This window comes from Calidris pugnax, unplaced genomic scaffold (genome assembly GCF_001431845.1).
Source record: "Calidris pugnax isolate Ruff unplaced genomic scaffold, ASM143184v1 scaffold24, whole genome shotgun sequence".
In the NCBI taxonomy this organism is placed as follows: domain Eukaryota; kingdom Metazoa; phylum Chordata; class Aves; order Charadriiformes; family Scolopacidae; genus Calidris; species Calidris pugnax.
The window spans coordinates 12,195,820-12,217,433 of NW_015090922.1; the positions used below are offsets into that span (position 1 = coordinate 12,195,820).

The 21,614-nt window shown below is 37.3% G+C and overlaps 1 protein-coding gene across 2 annotated transcripts in view; it reads left to right on the forward strand.

Annotated features, from left to right (window-relative positions):
* PRKCE (protein kinase C, epsilon) overlaps window positions 1–20,821 on the forward strand; it is a 295,554-nt gene extending 274,733 nt beyond the window's left edge. The window contains exons 15-16 of one of the 2 annotated variants that reach the window (XM_014950985.1): window positions 6,233–6,262; window positions 17,606–17,728. In XM_014950985.1, coding sequence (XP_014806471.1) covers window positions 6,233–6,247 — 15 coding nt within the window. In that variant the 3' untranslated portion in view covers window positions 6,248–6,262; window positions 17,606–17,728. Of the gene's footprint in view, window positions 1–6,232; window positions 6,263–17,605 lie in introns of both variants that reach the window. The other variant, XM_014950984.1, reaches the window with a different exon arrangement.
* Window positions 20,822–21,614: the final 793 nt, after the last annotated feature.

The following is a 21,614-nucleotide window of genomic DNA, read 5'->3' on the forward strand; positions in this document are numbered from 1 at the left end:
CTGTTTATTGGATGTTTTCCTTTCATGATCAAGACGCACAGTCACTTTGACAATAGGTATTTTTACAAGTTCTTTATTATTTTTGTAAGTATTCCTGCTGCGACGGTCCTTCATAAAAGTCAGGAGGGATTTAGTATGTCAGACATTTCTATTCATTGTTGATAGAAATATCTTCTACCTTCTCAGAGCAGCTTCTTTCTATTTCTGGTAATAATTTCAGTGCTGTTATATTGTAAAGACATTCCTATTTTGTTAATTCCTGTTGTTTTGTTCCTTTTCTCCTTTCCAGCTTCCTTTAATGATATTTTAATTGGGTATTTCAGTTTTAGTAGTGATGTCAGATGATTTCAGAGTAGTCCTGTATAATTTTCAAGAAAGCTGCTTGCTCTTTAATAATTGTTAGGGTTATTTTTTACATCTTTATTTACATCTTTTCTCATTTTTCTTCAGGCTTCTTCTATAATGTTGGATTATAACTCCTTCTTTCCATATAGTATAAGCCAACTTTATTCTACCAAATTTGATTCCTACAGTCTAGTAGTTCTGTATGCTTGTTTTTTTCTGAACTTTTTTTTTTTTTTATGGTGGTGAATTCAGATAATATGTAGCCTTTGTTACAGGCATCCCTATTATTTTCATGTTCTCAGTCTGCTCTCTCCAAGATATCTTCCCCAGTCACCTGGTCCTATCAACTTTTACTGATAACTTTTCTACATTTAGCAAGGGTATGTCTTACATATTGTCGTGGTTTGGGCTGAACCAGCCACTGAATGAATGACAGATGCTCTCTTTAACCTCTTTCCCCTTCAGACCAGGACATATATTTACACTATGTTTATGATCCATCAGCTGTTTTATACCAGCTGTATAAATTTTACAATTGCTTGGATTTTATTGTGTAGAGATCTTTCAGCAAGATCATACTGAAATTTTTACTAGTCCTCTTAAAATTGAACCATTTATTAGTTGGAAAGCAAAGTGTGATATATATGTAGGCGAGAGAGAAAGATCACACAAATAAAATATAATTATTAATTATGCAACTTCAGAAATGGTAAAGGGTGGTAAATTTCACATGCTGAAAAGGTGATTTTGAATACTTACCAAGCTAGAAGAGATTGCACTGCCTTTGAAAGACACAGGAAAGAGGGAAGAAGGTGAACATTAATAAAATAAAGTCTACTTTAAAATATAGATGTAGAGTTCCTCTCTAAATTTAGCTGTGGTTGTAGCACTGAGATTCATTGATTCAGATTAACAAGCATAACTGTTCCATAGCTATGGAATAACTATGGAAAAAACATAACTAATGCCTGTGTTTTGAATGTTTTCTGGTTTTTAACATCTTTCAGTATTGATAAAGGGCTGTTGGTTATTTAAAAGTGATTTGTAAAGTTGAAAAGGATCAAAGAAATATATTTTTAATCTTATGTTCAGGAGAGCCTAGATCTATGAAAATAGCTATGAAAAGAGGGGCCAGATTATTAGTCAGAAAATAGACATTCTTGCATGTGATATGTGAGTGTACATATGCGTAGGGAAAGAAGCTTACAATGAATATATAGTCATTTGTGCATTCAAATTGAGTTTTGCATGCACATACAAAATTTGGCTCATGCAAGAATGCATATATTTACATAGGTATTCACCTATTTTCTGACCAACTGTTAAGATGACTAAGGGGGGAAATTTTATAATTGCTATATCATACACACTTTCAAAAATACCCAAAACATAGGGTCTATTCAAATGAGCTCTGGGCAATATTAACATTGACACTAAACAAGTAAAGTCATTAGGGAAAATGGTCAAACACTGAGGTCCTATCAGACAGTCTGCCAAGGGAGGTCACAGAGGTGCTAGTGTGGAAACAAACTTTGCTTCAGTTCTGCCTCCTCTGTTACCTTTTATCCTTTCTCTGCCATAATAGATTTTCTGAGGAGCTATATTACATGGTACTGTAAGGCCTGTGCTTCTCCATAGTTCAGGTATGTCTCTTCAGCTCTGCCAGCCTTAAGTCTGAATTTTTCAAGTGGACTTGGAAGAAACACTGCATGTTTATTTATTAGCCAAAGGTTGTTTTTTTCTTAAAATCTCGTTCACACTGTGAATGTATGCAGACATATTCCTTATTATATCAGAAATATACCATTAATATGTTTCTAGTTGGTACATGATTTGATTATTCTAATGATGTTTTGGAAGCTGAAATTTCTTTCCTAACTATCTTCAACCTTGGGATGAAAATTACCAAAGTCCAAAAAGTTGTTGAAAAACTAACTGTATTTTCTGAAAGCTTGCAAGAATGCCCTGGCTAGAGCACTTCTACAAGTGGCTGAGGTTTAGATTGCTAAGCAGTGACAGGAGTACCACACCAAGTTCTGCTAGGTAGGGACAATGGAAGCAGATTTGGTGCCCCTGAAACCTGCTGCGAAGGATTTTTGTCTGCTCCCACAGCTTAATGACTTGGAATAGAGAATGCGAAGGGGTGAAAAAGCACTGGGGCCCAGTCCTATGATGCGCATTATCTGCGAGCCCTTCCTTTCATAAATCCAGAATTATGATGCTTTTCAGTGGCAAAATTAGTTGTTAATGTATATGTACACACTCTATGGTTTACTATAGAGAGGGTTTCTCCAATGTAGACCTATTGTGTTAAGCTACTGTAGAAAAAGTAAAAGCTCCGAGGCCTGTACATTAGAAATCAAGCAAACCTTTGAACAGCTATGAAGAGAATATTTGTTGTTACATCTAAGCTCCAGTGACCTTGACAGTGTCTCTTGAAGATCATTTCCTCTGTTCTTAAAACCTCGGTCTTAGTTTTATTGACTGCCTTGAAATTTTCAGAATAATATTTTTATTCTCTGCTGCTTTTAATGCAGACATGAATATGTAATTGCATACGCAAGAAAGAAGTACAGTTTTAGTGCAAACATATCTATTTTCCAGAACAACTGTTGTGAGATAGAAATCCCTTTGAGGCACTTTATTCCTATGTTGAGTTATTCTTGTCTTCCTGGAATTTTATTCCATTTGGAGATTTAAATTACCCTAATCAGTAGCCATAACACCAGACTATGGTTTGCAACATCATTTATTGCCCAAGAACCACAAAGGCCTTGATATGGTATTCAGCGATTCTCCTCTCTCCGTTTTCCTTTGTTTCTGTGGTTATGCTCCTGACTTGATGAAGTTGGTTATTTCTGTTTTCAAAGTGTATTTGACATAATACAAATGAAAACCGGGGTGCACTTGGCTAATTTCTTACCAAAGTCATTGATAGGGTGGTAAGTGTGGTAGATCAGTGACATGATGGAATGATTCTATCTACCCTGCAATAAGGCACACATTAAAAACAGTGATTTGAAAGAGATTACCACTTCTCCTTGAATGTGTGTTGATGAACTTTATATTGCCCCAAGATTTTATTTAGTGGCAAAACTTTTAATTGAAACAGTGAAGCAAAGTTATATTTTATGGTATTTGCTTTTTCCTCAATCTTGTCCTTATCTTAGATTCTCTGCAAGAAATTCTTTGTGTCATTTATGAGCGCATATCTGGCCAGCTGCAGGCTTTCTAGTCAGAACTCGTGGCCCACTGACATGCCACAAACATCAGCTGGTGAAGCTCAGAGAGGGGTGCACAAGCGGCTGAAAGATACACAATATCCCAGTCCCTGTTGCCAGGGATGGAGGAACATCACTGCCCAAAATGTCTTGCCTCATTTGGCTGAAGTCAGTGGTAGCTTCATATGAACATCAATTTTATAGAATCATAGAATAGTTTAGCTCAGAAGGGGCCACTAAAGGTCACCTAGTCCATACCCCCTGCAATGAGTATCTGCAACTAGATCAGGTTGCTCAGAGCCTCATCCACCCCAACCTCGAATGTTTCCAGGGATGGGGCATCTACCACCTCTCTGGGCAACCTGTTTCCATTTTTTGCCACCTGCATTGTGAAAAATTTCTTTCTTTTATCTAGTCTAAATCTTCCCTCTTTTACTTTTAAACCTTGTCCTATCTCAACAGGCCCTGCTAAAATTTAGTCCCCATTTTTCTTATAAGCCCCATTTAAGTATTGAAAGGCCACAATAAGGTCCCCCCAGAGCCTTCTGTTCTCCAGGCTGAACAACCCCAACCCTCTCAGCTTGTCCTCGTAGAAGAGGTGCTCCAGCCCTCTAAGAGATTTCTTCTTGTTTTTTGTAGAATTAGACCACCACAATAAAATTCTTTTCTCCTGTTTCTTATGCTGTTGGTCACAGTGGCTCAGTGTGAGACCGGAGGAAGCTGTTAGGCACTGTGCAGTTGGGATGGTCTCTACTGTCCTTTCATGCTGTGTTGAGTTTTAACTGTCCACCCTTGGAACACGTGCATCCAAACAGGCAGACTTGTTGTTTCCATCCACCCTATTGTAAATGTCAGGGTTGGGAAAATTTGAGACTTTGACTAAGACATCCTCTACATGAAAAAGCTGAAGAACTCTCAGCCAGAGGGTAATACAAAGCCTGGTAAAACAGATGTTTGCCATATGTATTTCTTTTTAGCAATTAAGCCAAAGTTTCGTTGCTAATGGCTTTATCAGTGCCTGTGGCAATCCATTCATAGTGTGGCTTTATGGAGATGAAGTTAACAAAATAATCACATTACGATGATTTACTATGAACATGCAGCTTTCACAGAACAAAACATTATTTTAATTTTCTCTGTGCATTCATAATTTCTTGCTTTTCCATTTTAAAAGCTCACTTTCTTCCACAGCATTAGAAACAAAACAAACAAGGTAGTCTATTGCAGAATTGTATCTTGCAGTATAGAGCAACAGCAGCTGCCGCTGGCCCATCTAGTTCATGTAATGTGACTTCGTTTTGCAGCCTCTTCCATTCCTACTGTTATATCACTGAGAATGTTTTCTGAATGTATGTGTCTTCTTCAGTTCTGACTTCTCAGGAACAGAGAGCTGGTCTAACAGATAAAATCAGAGACCCAAGAATTGCAAGATACATAAGTTCTTCTACCAGATTTTCTAGAAACTCATGGTGTGGTCCAGGGTCCATCACCTGACCTTTCCATGCCTCAGTTTCCACTCTGTGGTAATCTCAGGATGCTTCATGCAAAGTTCTGTGACAATGAAGAAACATGACTGAGAATTGATAAAAACCAAATGCTCAAGATCAGCCTGACTTTTAAATTGACTGAACGCGTAGCACTTCCCTTGGAAGAGTGTTCTGTGCTATACCAGACCTCAGTGTTAGCAGATTTCATCTTGATCCTCAGTCTCAAATTTCCTACAGTAATTTGTACCTCTCAGCTCCGGTAACTCTTAAGATAATCATAAACTGTTATCAAAGTCCCTCCCCCCTTAGTTATCACTATCTGAGCCATGTTGTCTGTATGCAGTTTCCTTGTGAACCTAAAATCCCTTGTTAAGTCTTGACTTAAGGATGCCAGCAATGTGTCCTCTTCCAGTTTTGTGCTGCAGCAAAAGTTTGAGATAAAATCATTCCCAAATATGAATTTCTAGTCCTAGCCAATGATTGTGGGTTACAACTAGAGTCAGGGAGCACTGGGAGTTTTCCCCCTCTCCTAAATGAGTGAAAAACTGGCAAAATTTTGGCAGCCCTTTGTCGATGACTTATGACAAGCCGGATGCCCACAGTGTTTGGAAACTGGGTAATAAATAGCAAATACAAATCAGCACCTACAGAGTGTGCAGCTGTCCCGTTTGCACAGGCAAACAGGCAGAGGCCACACCTGCCTCATGGGTAGGTGCCTCACTGAATGGCTCCCGAAAATGCGTTCAATTAGAGAGGTGTGTGTTTAAATTGCTGCAGCAACCATCTGCTTACTGTGAAATATGGCTGGAATCCTTAAAGAGGGACCGCATTTCTGGAGAAAACTTTCAAATATATTAGCCCGAAACATAAGTTTTATAATCTCAGATTTGTTTTCATACATGACACTAACAGGCAAAGATTTTTTTTTTACTTTTTAATGAGGGATTTTTAACCTTGTGTTGGGAAGTCATGATACTCTTTTGGTGGGGTTTTTTTGGCACGCCTCTATTTTTTTGTGACAGTGGATTGTATCATCATACGTGCAGAATAATGACTTTGCCTTTACGCTGTGGGGAAGAAGTCCTGTAAAATGCAGTATCATTCAGTAACACCAAAAGGAATTTAGGAAATCACAGGCCAAGTAAATTTCTTTTTGTATAAATGTTCTCTCTTTTCAAGTTTGCTTCAGTGTGAATGTCCCTCTTTAAGGTAAGGCCTTCAATATGGGGAAAATGTCAAGGTAGGTCCATTTTTAGGCCTAATAACCTTGAGGTGTCCCTTCAGTTTCATAATATATTTCCATTAAGTCATCAGTGCATGGCAATGAGCATTTAGCAGATGGGCACGCAAGGGGCTATACTGCATGCTTTTGCATGAAGTGTTACTGCTTAGACAAAACACTGAGGAGTGACTTTGAGACCTCAGACCCTCATGTACCATTGTTAAACATTGCACATTATGTATTCCCCACTTGCTGCAAGCATTTCAGGCATAGGAAGACAGTGGGCTTTCTTCTGAGAGTGACGCCGTAATAATTAATAGTGGTGTACAAAAAAAATATTTAGAAACAGGGATGAATCTTTATTTGTCAGAACAGCTAATGTGTGCCTTAATAAAACTAAGGAAAAATGGATGTGGACTTCCGGGACAGCCTTTTTATTACAAACAGCCATAACAGTTGAAGTCCAACATTCTTTTCGCACGCTGCCCCTGCCACAGGGTATCATGAATTAGGATATCTAATGTCAGCTGGTTCCTAGAAGTTACATTTTTCTGCTACTGGTTCAAGTGTTAGTGAGGTCGCTGCTGATTGAGAAGTGTTGACCATTGGCAGCTGATGAAGTTTGAGATCTCAGTTTAGCTTGCAGTAGACAATAGTAAGTAGCACAACTGTCTGCAATGTGGCTGATACCAATCGGTCTGGCACGTGGCTGGGCAGGGCAGAGAAATTAGTAACACTTCTGCCTCTTCCCTCAGCAAAGTAAAGGACCTTGGTTTTCAAAGCTTCAACTGGCTTGGCACTTTGTACAACCACTAAATTTGCTCGAAGTGTGAGGATATAGCTTTTCAGGAGCTTCTGTGCAGCTTGTATCACAACTTAGAGAAATCAAGAATGAGCGAGCTGATATTTTTAAAGGATTTCAGTGCTGTTTGTTTGAATGAACAAGCTTCTGTTTTCCCAGAATTAGCTCATTCAGTTAGTCTTATTTTTTGTTTTTTATTCTCTTCAGCATCAGTGCCTGCAGCGTCTGTTTTTAGCTGTGATTACCACAACACTAGAATTACAGAAGTTTGAAAGCTACTGCCCAGCACTGCAGGTTCCCAAATATTTATAAGTTAAACAACCCTTATTATGCTTCTTTTGATTCTGTTCTGGGGGTTCAGGAGTATTTGTTTGGGTTTGTTGAGTTCTCATCTTATAGTACTAAAATATTTTCATACTGAATAATGAGATTCATTTAACCATCTGTTAAACGTATATTGTTAAGTGATGCCCATTGAGATGGTGTGTAAGCAGCCAGAGTATTCCCGCTTTCCTTTTGGGCTTCCTCAAAATAAGACAAGTTCTGTTTCACTTTTTGGATGCTTTAATCTCCAGTGCTATTTTCAGGAGGTAATCTAAACCATTAAATGAAATCATCCTATCGTGGTTACTTACAGTACATTCTTAAGCATTCAAAAAGAAATATTTTTTTTTTATATCAGTGTAGCTAATAAATAGTATTCCTGGGTTGGGCCTGTTTCTGACGTTATTAAAAGCCAGTGGCAAAACACCAGGTGATTTTAGAAGCAGTGGCATCTGGCTCTTTATCAGACAATGGAGAGGAATTTATCAGAAAAAAGTGAAGATTCGTTGAAAGCTGGCATGACTAGTCCCCTTCACAGCTGGAGTCTGTTGAACATAGACAACAAGAGCTTTGGCTTTGGGTTTATTTCTAGTGCAGAACCTTTTGTATTAGCAGTGTACCATGCAAATGCGAAAGTAAAGGTAACAACAGTGTCTTACCAGGGTGTTCATCCAAAATGGCAGCAAAAATGTGTCAATGTACGTGTTCGTAGCTCAGCATACTGGTGCAAAACTTAAGTCTTTTGACACATGCACATATATGTAGATGGTGGACTGAAGCAGCTGATGTGTAGCTACCTTCAGTAGCAGGACAGGATAGATGTCTTTAAATGGTAAGGAATCCTACCACTTCTTTAACTTTTGCTTTCCTTTTGTTATGAGGCTGTGCTGTTACAAGGGATTTTATTACTGTGGAGGCACAGACCTTGTACTGGTCCTCTCAACGGCATGCTCCAGGAGTCATATGCTTAAATTATGCAGGATGACAGGAACACTCAGTCTAGATATTTATGAAAAACCTCAAGTGCAGATCTTGTTCCTTGATTTGCATACCATATTCATGTTTGCAAAGAGCCTTCAAAACAATCATTCCCTTTGCTTAATTATGGAGTATGGAAAAGAAGTTGAAGATCATAACTGCCCATGACTCTCTGAAGGATTCTGTTTATATTTGACAAGAATAAGAAGAAAGAGAAATTGAATTTGTGCCCTCAGGTCTGCAATAACAGCTCGAGTTCCCAGCAAGATAAGATTCCCGCTGTGCAAAAAGCCATTTAAGTGAGAGACAATCAAGAGATCATAGATAATGATAGATAGAAAGATCACAATCCATGTATAGGAGAACAAAAATAGGAAGAAACCAGATGCACAGGAAGAAAAAAATTGCTCAAGCTCAAAGCAGATCAGTAGCAGAACCAAGAAGAAACCTGTGTCACTACAAACTCTTCTATGTCTTACTGTGCTCTTTTAATAAAACTGTGTTCCAAAAAAGCAGTTCCAGCGTCTGGAGGAAAGGTGGAAAGGAGATATATCGAGATGCAGAGGTAGTAGGCATTCATGCATAATTGTGCAATGCTGGTTTTTTCAGTCTACAATTTGTATGAATATGTGTGTTCATTTTTTTAAAGAAGACAGCGGTTTTCTGTAGCTGCTTTCTAAAAAGTCACATATATCTTTATTTTGATCTGTCTTTGCAAAAGCTTAAAAGTAATCAGTAGACTTCAAAACATGGTCTCCAAGAATTCAGTTGTTTTACAATTAAACCATCACTGTGTAACTTTCTCCGTTTGCCTAAGCTGAGACCTGTTATATCCTTTCTTTGTATGAAAGCTTGTCATATGTATCATCCATGTCAAACTAAAAGCATTATTCTTAATGAGCTAGAGACCATGAGTTTCCAAACATATTTTGAAAGTGGCAATTTGCCAAAAACTCTGTAGCATTCCTGCTCTACAGCCTATAGCGCAAACCGTTCTAGTGTGTAGCTGAGTCTTACAATGATGGTCCCACTGGATGTGCTTGCTACTGCCTTTCATGCTGTGGTGTTTCTTTAGATCCAGCATCACAATGCACATGTCCGTGCCTCCTTGATAGAGGAGGGACTCAGATTCACAAGGTACTGCTATAAATAGATATAATTTCATAACATACTCAGGAATGTTTCCATAACATGTTACGTTTCTGTAATTACATGGAATAGGTCACTGTAAGCAGAACAAAACATTGGAAAAGTCAGTTGGTATTTATTCAGGATACATGGCAGAGATGTGAGTCTTGAAATATTTAATTGCATCATTCACCTATTCACTTGCACCAGTATCCTTAATTTATTCCTTCTCTTTGCTTAAAGAATGGAAAGCAAGTAAATCTGTCGATCTTTTACAGAATAAATCTGGTCAAATATCTCAGTGCACTGCTATTGCACTGCTATCTCACTGCACCTGTATTTGGGTAATTTTTCAGTGATTTATGAGATGTCTCCTGGAAGCCACAGGAATTCTAGGGACATTTGCCCTAAATTTACCAACTCTTCGGCATCACTTTTTTCTCTTCTTAGCAAGTCAGCTCCGTTTTCTGTGTATAGCCAGTCCTTTGTGCTAAAGTGCTAGCGACCCGGAAGACAAAAAAGGCTTCTAGACATGTATTTGAGGACTCACCAGCAGGTGGTTTAGCAGGTTGCAGATGTACTAGCCCTGACTGCTGCAGCTCTGCTGCAACAACAATGGTTAAAATGCAATTTCAGGAGAAAGCAACCGAAAATGGACTAATTTTGGATGTGTGCCAGGATGTAAGAGGGGAGGTGACATTGGTCATCATGGCCTTAGAGCAGTTGAAGATACCAATGGAGGCTTGCCAATAAAATGTGAATCATAGAGGCACATATATAAAACCTGTACTGCAGAGTGGATCATAAAATCTGCAATAGAAATTGCATTGTGCAGGTGAAAGGTATTGTCATATGATTGTTCCATTACTTCTTATCGTATTTCCCCCCCACCTCAAGAAGAAATATAAAATTGTTTCCCATCTAGTTAAACCCTCAAAGAAACCTACCATAAGGGAAAAATATAGTGTAGAAATTCAGAAGTTGGTGCTCTTCTCTTGTTCCCCAAGCAACAACCAGGGCCAGGCAGCAGTTCACTCACTCCCCCCACCCCAGTGGGATAGGGGACAAGAATCAGAAAAAAAGGAAACTCCGTGGATCGAGATAAAGACGGTTTAATAGAACAGTAATGGAACAAAAGATAATAATAAATAATGATAAAAGAATAAGCAAAATGAGTGGTGCAATACTCAGTCCTCACCACTCAATGATGCCCAGCCTGCCCCAAGCAGCAATCGCGGATTTCTGCCTCCTGGCCAACCCCCATTTATATACTGAGCATGAGCCCTATGGTATGGAGTATTCCTTTGGCCAACTTGTCCTGTCCATGCTCCCTCTCAGCTTCTATAGGAAGCTGAAAAAGTCCTTGACTTAATATAAGCATTATCTAACAGCAACTAAAATAATGTTATCAACATTATTCTCATACTAAATGCAGAACACAGCAGCTACTAGGAAAATTAACTCTATCCCAGCTGAAACCATGACACCCTGCAACTTTTATCACTGTAAAAAATGCATGTATTCTACTGTAGTATAGCTTAGGTGCATTGGTCATGTCATGATTAAGTCCTAATGGAAGCAAGCCCTCCTAAGGTCGACAAGATGGATCTTGAGGGTAAAAGATTAACCACAGGTAGGAAGCTGTGGTGCTGCCCTCCCCTGCAGCTTATGTGAAATCTATCTCCATCGATGTTTTACACAAAGGTAACTGTTGTGCTTTAGCAACCAAGCTATGAACAAAGCAAGTTTGGTGTGTGTATGGCTTTAGTACTGTGTACTTGTTCATGCTAAAACCATACACAAGTATGGCCATAGGGGACAATGGTTTTACAGCCAGTTCTTCTGGGTGAGGTTCATTGCCCAGACTGTGAACACAGGGTGGTTGTTAGTGAACCTGCAGAGCTTTATATTGTTTGCTTTGCTGTTTGTTTTGTTGTGGCAGTTTTAGGGTGTAAGATAGGAGAATGGCTGTGCAAAAGCAAAATACTAAGGCTGGCATCCTGGCCGTGTAGTCATTATATGTTTGTATCCCCTAATTGTTTAGGTTGTTCTTCCTTCCTACCTGACTCATTGCACATTCCTAGGAAAGATGCATACTTTCAGTATAAAGGTGTTTTCACTTGACTGGATCACAAATGATGCCTTTTAAAACTCATAGTTCTGTGCATTAGCTTGGTGCTTATTAAATGTCTGTGTGCTTCCATAACAGATTAAATTGTGGGCTGCATAGGTTGGCGTGGTTTTCAAATACTGTTTCACGATCTATTAACATCACTTAACATTGAGTGGAGTTCTTTTCCACCTCTTTCTCTTAATTTGCTGTCTTGTACTTATAATGAAAGCATAATGTAGGAGCACAAAATCTCACCCTCTGCTTGGAGGTAATGAATATTGTTATACACATAAAAGCTACTTGGATTCAAAACTCTTTTTATCATCATAACCTTCGGTTGAATAGTGTAGCTCACGGCTGATCTGTTGAACTCTTTCATGTGTGAATAGAGCAATTAACATGGTTAAAAATAACTTTTAAAGTTATTCTGATAACATGTGTTTCATATCTTTGAAATAAGACATTCTAGGAAATACTTCTAATGCTGATACAGATTCTCAGGACATACAAATACTGTGAAGAGGCATCACCAGGATAAACGGAAAGACAGACCTGAAGTGTTCTGCTTCTAAGCCTGTTTCTTTCACAGTATTCATACTGAATTTCTGTATATATAGAATGAGTTATGTGTGAAAGTGAGTGCTCATTACAGTTGATCTTAACTTTTAGAAACTACTATACCTTTATGACAAGAGATCCAGTCATTGGTGCAAAGTGATCTCTGCCTGCACTGCGGTTTTTGTTATCATAATAAAGAGAGGTGACTGAGGGGACAGTGATATGTGAGGTTAGCCACAGAACCTTGTACTTCAAACCAGTTTGATGTCTTGAGTTTCCATTTGTCTTGAACAAAATAATCTGAAAAATCTTATCAGTGAGGAGATAAATACAAAATATTTAAACTCTGATCACCCTGATCTAAGAATTTCTTCTTGATGATACTGTGTCAAATGCTGGAATCGTTTTTTTCTTAGTGAAGCAAAATTCTGGATAAAATTAAATGATACTGTGTAATACATATGAGAAGGTACAACTCTCACTGTGTGTCCTGTTCCTGCTGCACTGCTGTCCCGTGACCCTGGAGCTGCACACCAGAAGCTGCAGCATCTTCCTGCCCAGATTTCATGTGCCTGTCCCGTGTTTGATGTGCTGCTGATACAGCTGGGCACTGCACTGGAAGGGTTCTCTGGTGAAACTTTAGTTTCACCTCCTCAGATGAATGACAAACTCCAGGATTTCACTGTGAGCTTGAAAATGTGTGAAGGGGCATCAAGCAGTGCTATTGGCAGAAAATTGCAGTGGAGTAAAGTTAAAAATGTTTGATTCAATGACGTAGAAAGGCCAATCTGCATCTGCATTTCTGTGCTGACAGCATCTCAGACTGTGAAAATCATGGATGAGCTTTCTATATATTTTTTACCAAAAGGTCCACTTACTGAAAAATATCATAGCACAATACCTTTTTTCTTCCAGCACATTGGTTCATTGTTATAATGATAATTCCTGGCCTCACTTGTATTGGATGTCCATTGCGGATTAGCTCCTCATTCTGTTAAACTAACCAGAAATCTATTAATTGGTTTGAAGAGGATTCCTATAGTTACATTTAAACAGCATATTATGAATTCATAGGAAAATCAAACTAAAATACAGAATCTAGGCTTTTGTGGCAGTGTTGTTTCCTAGCCACCACCTCCATCTTTCTTTCACCTCCTCTGAGTAGGCTTTAAAACCACTGGACAATTCCAGCCCAATTTAGTGGAGCCATTGAGCTTGCAAAGGACTGAAAGAGTTTCAGTGATTTTCTGCAAATTAAATGAAAATAAATAATCGAGTAGAGAGAGATACCTCTTAATGTCTCCAAGCTGGAGAATTAATTCTTATTAGGCAGAAGAGAGTCCACTGAGGCTCTGGGCCTCATGACAGGGCTGATGAGGTGCTCAAGCTTTGCCGAGTCCCATGGTTCAGAACACTTTGTCAGGTGCTTTCTTGCAAGGATTTCTGTGGCTTTCAATACCAAAGGGTCCTGTCATTCACATTTGGTTTATATGATTAATGGAAGGAATGGCAAGTTCTAACTTTCCTAATGTATTTTCAGTGATAGGAACACCAACTTAGCTTTCTTTTTTTGCTGTTGCAATTCACATGGTGTCATTTAGTAATGTTAACAGTTAACAGTTAAGTTAAAAGTTAACAGTTAAAGTTAACAGACAAGGTTGGTAATCCTTGATACTGGAAAGCTTATTAAGCATGTTTTGGAGGGTTTTTAAGCTTTAGTTTGTGACTGAAGGTAGAAAATTAATTTTTTATTGAATGGTAGTGAAAGTAAAACCAGTTAGGAAAACCACTGTTTAATGTGTGCTTATTAATAGAATATTAAGTTCATTTTGATCTTTTAATAATTATGTGAAGATATTTAAGAGAAAAAAAAAGCATTTTGACTCAAAATACAATATTCCTTTGTCCGAAGTTGTACAGGTCAACTAGGAAAGCTGATTAAATGGTGTTTTATGAAGAGATAGTCTTAGAAATTTCCAATCTTTAGCTTTTCAAACAGAAGCAGTAATCTTTGAATACAATAAAGCATAACTTTGACTTCAAAAACTGCAATCCTTGATGGGTAGTAGGTCATGTTAATATTTATTAAATCAAGGGCCTCTATTTCTGTATCTTTAAATGTTACATCTAATCAGATCTTATCACCCACATGAAGCAAGTCTACCATCTCTCTCAGGATAAGCAGGTCACACTAGGTCAATGCTCAGACGGGAGACCTATGAAGCATTCACACTGCTGGAAAAAATAAAAGCTCAGTTGAGCCAGCACATTTCCCGCACAAGAGGTTGTGAGTCACTTTTGCTTCTCGATATCAGAGATACTGTGCTGGCAGGGAAGCCACCTTTTAGATGAGATTTAGAATTGGAGTCATGTCAGGTTTAGTCGTTAGAAGTGCCATGGGCACTGCTGCTGCTCTTTGTCAGATGCTTTGTCAGACGGGCTACCCACATGCTGCCTGCAGTAGAGCAGTTTCAGTGCACTGTGGAATTTGGCACCTGTTGTTGGCAGCTCTTGGGTAGCTGCTGTGCCCTGCTCCTGAGTAGCATTGACATATGCTGAACACAAGGTGTCTGGGTAGTCTAGAGGGAGAAAAAGTAGCATCTGAAACCTAATCGAATTTCTATGTCTTTGGTTGGGCATCTGTGGCTTTGGGGGTTCTTTTTTTCCCTAATAATCCTAGTTTCTTCAGCCACCTGAAATTGAAACCTCTTACCTGGAAAAAAAGTTTGAAAAGTTAATGTGTCCCAAAGTCTCAGGAACTGCAGGCTAAATAAAAAGAATCCCACCCATTTAATTACTGCATTTTTAGTTATGTATTTGCCAGCCAATCTAAATATTTTTCCTTTTTTCTTCATGATTCTTTTAATGTTCAAAGTTGGATAATAGCTGCCCTCTATTTCCTTCATATACTCTCCGTACCTTGCAGATCTTCTTTCTTTTCTCAGCGTCTCTGCTAGGAGACAGCCACAGCCCTTCATACCTTCATCCTGAGCCTTCATGCTGTTGGCCTGTAGAGTATTCACAGTACAAGTACATTAAAATAGCAATAGTAGCAGAAATGTGGCCAGACCTGTTTCATCTTAGTAGATGGGGCCTTGCAAAATAGTCAAAGCTTAAGGAAGAAAGTACCTACGTTGCGAAGGAGGGTTTCTCAAATAAATCTTTTCTGCTGAAAAGAAGCACTTGTTATAAAGTCTAGCTTTTGTCTTGTATGGCTTAACCCACTCACTTTTGTTCCCTAGGATTTATTTAATCTCAGTTCATCAATTGGTTAGTTAAAGGCTTGCTAGCATATCCTTGCAATCTTAGATTGCTCCATACTTGTCCTGTTGATAAATTGGGTGATTTACACCTATGCTGCCAAAAAGATATGGAATTTTTTATAAATGAGAAAGTAAAAAGCTCTATTTCCTTCTTTGGTCTTGAAAGAACATTTTAAGACATGCTAGGCTTTTAAATCTAAGCAAATACTTTTAGTTGTTGTTTCAGAAATGTTTGGGATTCGAAGTTCTACTGTATTTGAAGTTCTATGAAGTACAATTAGTTTTAATCAATATGTTTTAGGTAACCAGTGTTGGGACAGTTTTTCAAATATATACACATCTGCACTCTTTTTCACCCATAACTTTCACAAATCTTAGTGATGGTTCTCTAGAAAAAGTAGCTTTCTCACTTGCCTCCTTCTGCTTTAGTGATTATTCCTGCAGCAAATTCATTGTGTGAGTGTGTGAAAATACTATGGTAGGGCATGGGGAACAAGAATAATGTAGACGTAATTGCAATGTAATGCATTTAAAAATACATATGGAATTTCGTTCTTATTTTGCAACATTTATCCAAATGACTGAAAAAACATAAATCCCAAAGCCACGTCCCTCACACTTTAAGCTGTTCAGAGTACATGGGTCACATACACTTTATGTCCAGTCTCAATGTATGAAGTAAATATTACAAATTTAAACAATATAAGCATATTTGTTAAGTCCATATTCCTTTAATGGAATTTTTTAGAGAGAGTGTGTGGATTTTTGGTTGCCTGCATTTAGAAAGTACTTGGTTTACAAGTGATAATCTCTTGCGTTTATATAGACTCTTTTTTTCCCCTATAAAGTTCTTACAAACAACGTAGGTGAAGGTTGCTATGACCATTTTAAGTTGTGAGAATGCAATTTGTTTGAGTGCCTCAGTAGAGCTGATGAAAGAAGTATATTTATGTATATATTTTATAGGAAAATTTACATACATTAAAAAAAGACACATATCCCATTTGGAATACATTAATGTACTTTATGATGTATCACTTTATGATTTTATCATTTTACTTTGGAAGTGGAATAGCTATTTTATTTGTGGTATCATCTTAATCTCAGACACGTGCAGGGTGGACACAAAGCTACTTTTCAATGTGTCACAGTGCCTCCATTAAGTATCACTCAGGTTACTCTCATGTTTCATGAAGCAAAGAGAAAAGAGACTGTGTAAAGAGAAATGTTTGTTCCAATTCCCTGAACATGTACATGCCTGAAATACGCTGCTAACATGGAAAACACGAATAGTGCACGTTTCAAGGGAATGACCACGTAGAATGTTTTCCCCTGTAGCTTTTTACATGTAAGTGGTCACAGATAATCACTGTTGTGCGTGCCCTGAGGACGAGTCAGCCTCCCCAGGGCTGTCTCTAGTTAATACATCTTATCCCAACCACAACGTGTACAGTTGTACTTTGTTGGCCCTACTTCACTGAAAGAGCGAGGTGCTTTAGAGTTCAATGGGGAAATCGTGATGCCATAAAGAAGAGTTGACATAAAGAAGAATTCTGAGGTGGATTTCTCTGGAGCCAGAAGTTCACACTTTGCCATGGTGCTTTGAATGACCTTTATCTGCATTAGGAAATCTGAGTTGCCAACGCGGAGCTCAACGATTTTGGATTTAGAGGTGTTGTGAGGTCTACATCTGATTTTAAAGCTGAGTGTAGCCAGATATAAAGAAACAGTTAATTTAGAGTTGAAACAGTAGGCTATATTATGGGGAAATCAGTTCGCTCTGTGCCTCTGAAATGAGATATCATTATGTTCAAATCTAAGAGGAAACAGTCGTACCACCTACTATGCCAAAGCCTTTTCTAAACTAGTCTTAATCTCAGCTTCCTGCTTTATCATCATACTGCTATTCCTTCGCCTGTCAGAGACCAGTGAGTCTCTGGGAACTCATCTATAGTACTGCTTCTGTGGCCTCTCCTGAACTCATTTATAATACTTGCTCCTGTAGCTTCTCTCATACGTCTGTTATTCTTTGTGTGAAGTAGCTCCTCTTTTATTTCAATCATTCCAGAAAATTCAGCCTTTTGGGGGGATGGAGAGGAGGGACAGTGCCTTTTATTTGACTGTGCTGTTTTACCATTCACCTTATCTGTATTTTTCTTCTCAGAAAACCAAAAGGGATGTAAATAACTTTGATCAAGACTTTACACGAGAAGAACCAGTATTAACGCTAGTGGACGAGGCAATTATAAAACAAATCAATCAAGAAGAATTTAAAGGGTTCTCTTATTTTGGAGAAGAGCTACTGCCATAGACAACATTAGGCTGACAGATGAATGATGCTGCAAGTGATTCTGAAGACATCGTCAAATTCCTGAGACTCAGTAGATCAAAAACTACTTCTCTTACCCTGAGCCCATATCCCCATTTAAAGTATATATTTATTGTTTTTTTCCTTTAATCTTCTGACCTGAAAGCACTCTTAATTTCTGTCTCACAAAGCAATGCAAAATAATTTTGTATCAGAAATTGTAGATGTAACACACTGCCGTATATTTGCAACTTTTCTTGTATTCCTAAGATCACCCCAGAGGACAAAATTGCATCTTTTCCATGGAAAATGAAGCCACGCTATTAAAAGCGATTTAGCAGATCACGTTCTGTAATCGTCATATGTATTTAAGCTAAGAACGTGAGAACTGTTTCTTCTGCACTGGTGGTTAAGGTGAGATTTGTATTTAGATGTGGAACAAATAAGTAATATGTTGCCCTTTAAGTCTGCCTTTGTGGTAGTGTAATGAATTATGAATTTATTGTGGTAAGGTACAAACTTAAAATAAAACTCTCCAGAAAGAGAGGCACATCTATTAAAACTTTCAATGAAGTTCCTCATATAATTTACAGAAAACTCTTAGGAATAAGAAGAGTCACAAAGATAACTGAAATTTTATTTAAAGCAAGAAATAGATACTATATGGATAGTTATTAAAGGGCTAAAGTATAAAAAGCCTATATTCAGTACAACTATATATAGGCATTTTACAGTTTTTCAGGCAATTGGGTATACTATCCATGTTACCAAATTTAATATCCATTTAAATGAACCATTAATGTGATGGCAAGCTTGCAAATGTTTACAGTTAATTTTACATTAAAAATTAATTATAAACATTATAAATTTGCCTTTTCCATTGTAGCTAAGTTGATAAATAATTTCTTATTTATATTTATTTTCTCAGCAGTGTGTTACTTTTGCACACTTTTACAAAACCATAATACTACTGTGTTTGTTGTTTTTTTATGTTTAAAATCTAAAGAGAAATCTGCTTTTAGAAGACACAAAATAAGGCTACACATGCATTATGTGGAAGTGTGTTAAAAAACTGAAGATCAAACATTCACAAACTGACATTATTGAAAGTTGTAAATTGAATTTTTTTGTGTATGAATTGAAATGGTAACTCATGTGGACAATATTACTAATGCGAAGTTACCTCCTGTAGATACGCTAACAGTGTTATGTACTTATATTTCCAGGAGTACCCTGTGGTTTGGTTTTTGGTTTTTTTGGGGTTTTTTTGTGTACATGTATCGCTGAGGTCATTTTATTATATATTTTACTGGACTGAGTGAGCGGTCATTGGAATCCATTTTAATTGTTGCACATGGATTTCCAGCTGCACAAAAATATATATACTTGTGATTGGCAAAGTGGCACTAAAGAAGCTTTTTTGCCTTTTGTACAGGTGAGATTTTGTATATAGTGTTTGCTGCAAGGCCTGTGGAATTCATTGAATATAGAGGTATCAACTGCTGCATGTTCAGGCATACTATTAAAATGTTAGTCTATGAAAGAATAATTATAATAATGTCCATGTGCAATACTCTTGTATGTGTATTGGTTCAAGTTACTGTCAGAGAGATGAGGTTTTTGTTATAAAAGATGTAGACATATATTAAGCTATACTAAATCTCTTGTATAGTTCTCTTCAACTCTATTATGACATGATAGAGCTCAGAAAGAGAAAGGAATGTTACAAATTGTGGTGGACAAAGTGTGAATCATTGGCTTTAGGAGATAATCTCGGGCTCAAGCAGATGAGTTAGTTTGTGTCAGTTTTGTGTCTGGCTGCTCATAGCCTGTTACTGATGACAACATTCAGTTCCATTTTGTTTTGTTTTTAAAACTCAGGTGTAATTATTATATATATTCTTATGATGATTTCAAAATATTAAATATTATGATATATCAATTAACGTGTTGTCTGGCCTACAGGTGTAATAATGCATCAAGCCTTTAGTTTAATTTAATTTATCTTCAGTAATCTTTTGTACTGGGAAAAGACTAGCTTCTGGAGCTGAGTACCAGCACAGAAACATCTTAATGATTGCATCATCTCAATGTTTAAATTTCTTTCTCTTTTAGAAATGTATTGTAGAACTGCCCATCAATTTGTGTCTCGCCACTGGCTCTGTTTATTTCTCAGCACGGTTAGCTTTTGACATCCAGGCAAGAACTGATCACAAAGCTAAAGCGTTCTTTTCCATAGGTGAGTAGACTGGCAGGAAGATGAGTTACCGGAGAGTGCACTACTGTTTGTACAACAAGAGGCCTTTACACAAAACTCTGAGCATTTATTTTGAAGGAATAAAAGCATCCCATAAAGCTTTTGTAAGCAAACTGTGTAGTCCGTATTCCCGTTTCTAACGTGAAGATAATTAGCAAATGTTTGTATTTCAGGCCTCAGCACCTGCAATGTTTGCTAGGATGCTAAGAGAAAAGTGAAGGAGATAAAAACTTTTGCATGGGCAGATATTTCTTCAATATAAATAGCTAGATCCTCTGCATTGGGTTTACATCAGAAGGTTTGTCTGTTACCTTGAACATTTTTTAAAGATAATTCTTAAAAATGGACATTCTGTTACATTTCTGCCTGTTCTGTAAAATCTTTCTTGTTCCTTCTTTGTAAAATGAGTGCAAAATGCCAAAAAGATTATTATTAATAATAATAATTATAAAGAATCAATTGTTTCTTGTTTTTCCTCCCAAATAGACTTTATTAAAAAATGGAAACACATTTTTCTCCATAGGGTGAAATATAATTATCTCCAATAAAAGGCTTACAAATTACCTCTTTTTAAATTATGTGCAGAATAGTTCTGGCTAAATATAAAATTTATTCAGTTGGGGGGGTAGGGGTTTTTTTTATTGTGAGGATTTATTTGTACAGAATTTTTTTCTTATGGATGTAATTTGAATCTCTTGCCATTCATTAGTGTTATTTCATCGTAAACATTATTACTGTGCCAAATGTACTGTATTCAAAAGGATGTGAATGTGTATTGTTTCGGAACCTAATAAATACAATGATGTTAAATCTTATTTTTTTTCCCCAAAGTTTTCCTGAGTATTTCCTAATGAGGAAGAAAGAAAGAGAGAAAGAAAGAAAGATGAAGGATGAATATTTTTCCTGTTGCATGCTGTACAAAATGTCATGAGCTTACCTTTTAGGAGTGGATATCTTGCAAAGGAAGGATTTGCTAACAAGAGCCTCATCTGTGAAGCACTAACACTCCAAGAGAAGCACAGGTAACAGTGCGTGAACACTATTTATCTTGGGCAATATAACATTTACCTCAAAACCACCAAGCAAGTGAGTTTACAGACTTTTTCTGCGTATGAACTACATAATGGTCACTAAGTTCTGACTGATCCCAGCATTTTGCTTAGCTCCATTGTTAAAACTCGCTTCAGTTGGGCACTTTGTGTACAAACATGTGAGACTGCTTTAGTCTTTAATTGGATTGATTAGAGGCATTCATAGTATGAATAAGGTTAATTATTTAGGGTCATAGAGCTTATTAAATGATTTATTTAACTTAATCTGTCAATGTGACATTGTCTGAAATATTTCAGTATTTCATTATGCTTTCTTTTGCACCTTAGATACTTTACATTTTCATGGTCGAACATTCTTAACTTCTGTTTCAGTAGATCAGCTATCAGCGTACTCTGGAATTAATTCCAGTTAATACTTTCCAGTTAGCAAACCTAGCTAGCAGGTATACTAACTAGCTTAAAAAAAAAAAAAAAAAAAAAAAAAAAAAATTAATTGAAGAGTGGTTTCTGCTCAAATTGCAGCTTCTGCATAAAACTCCATTTTTTTTTCTTCATG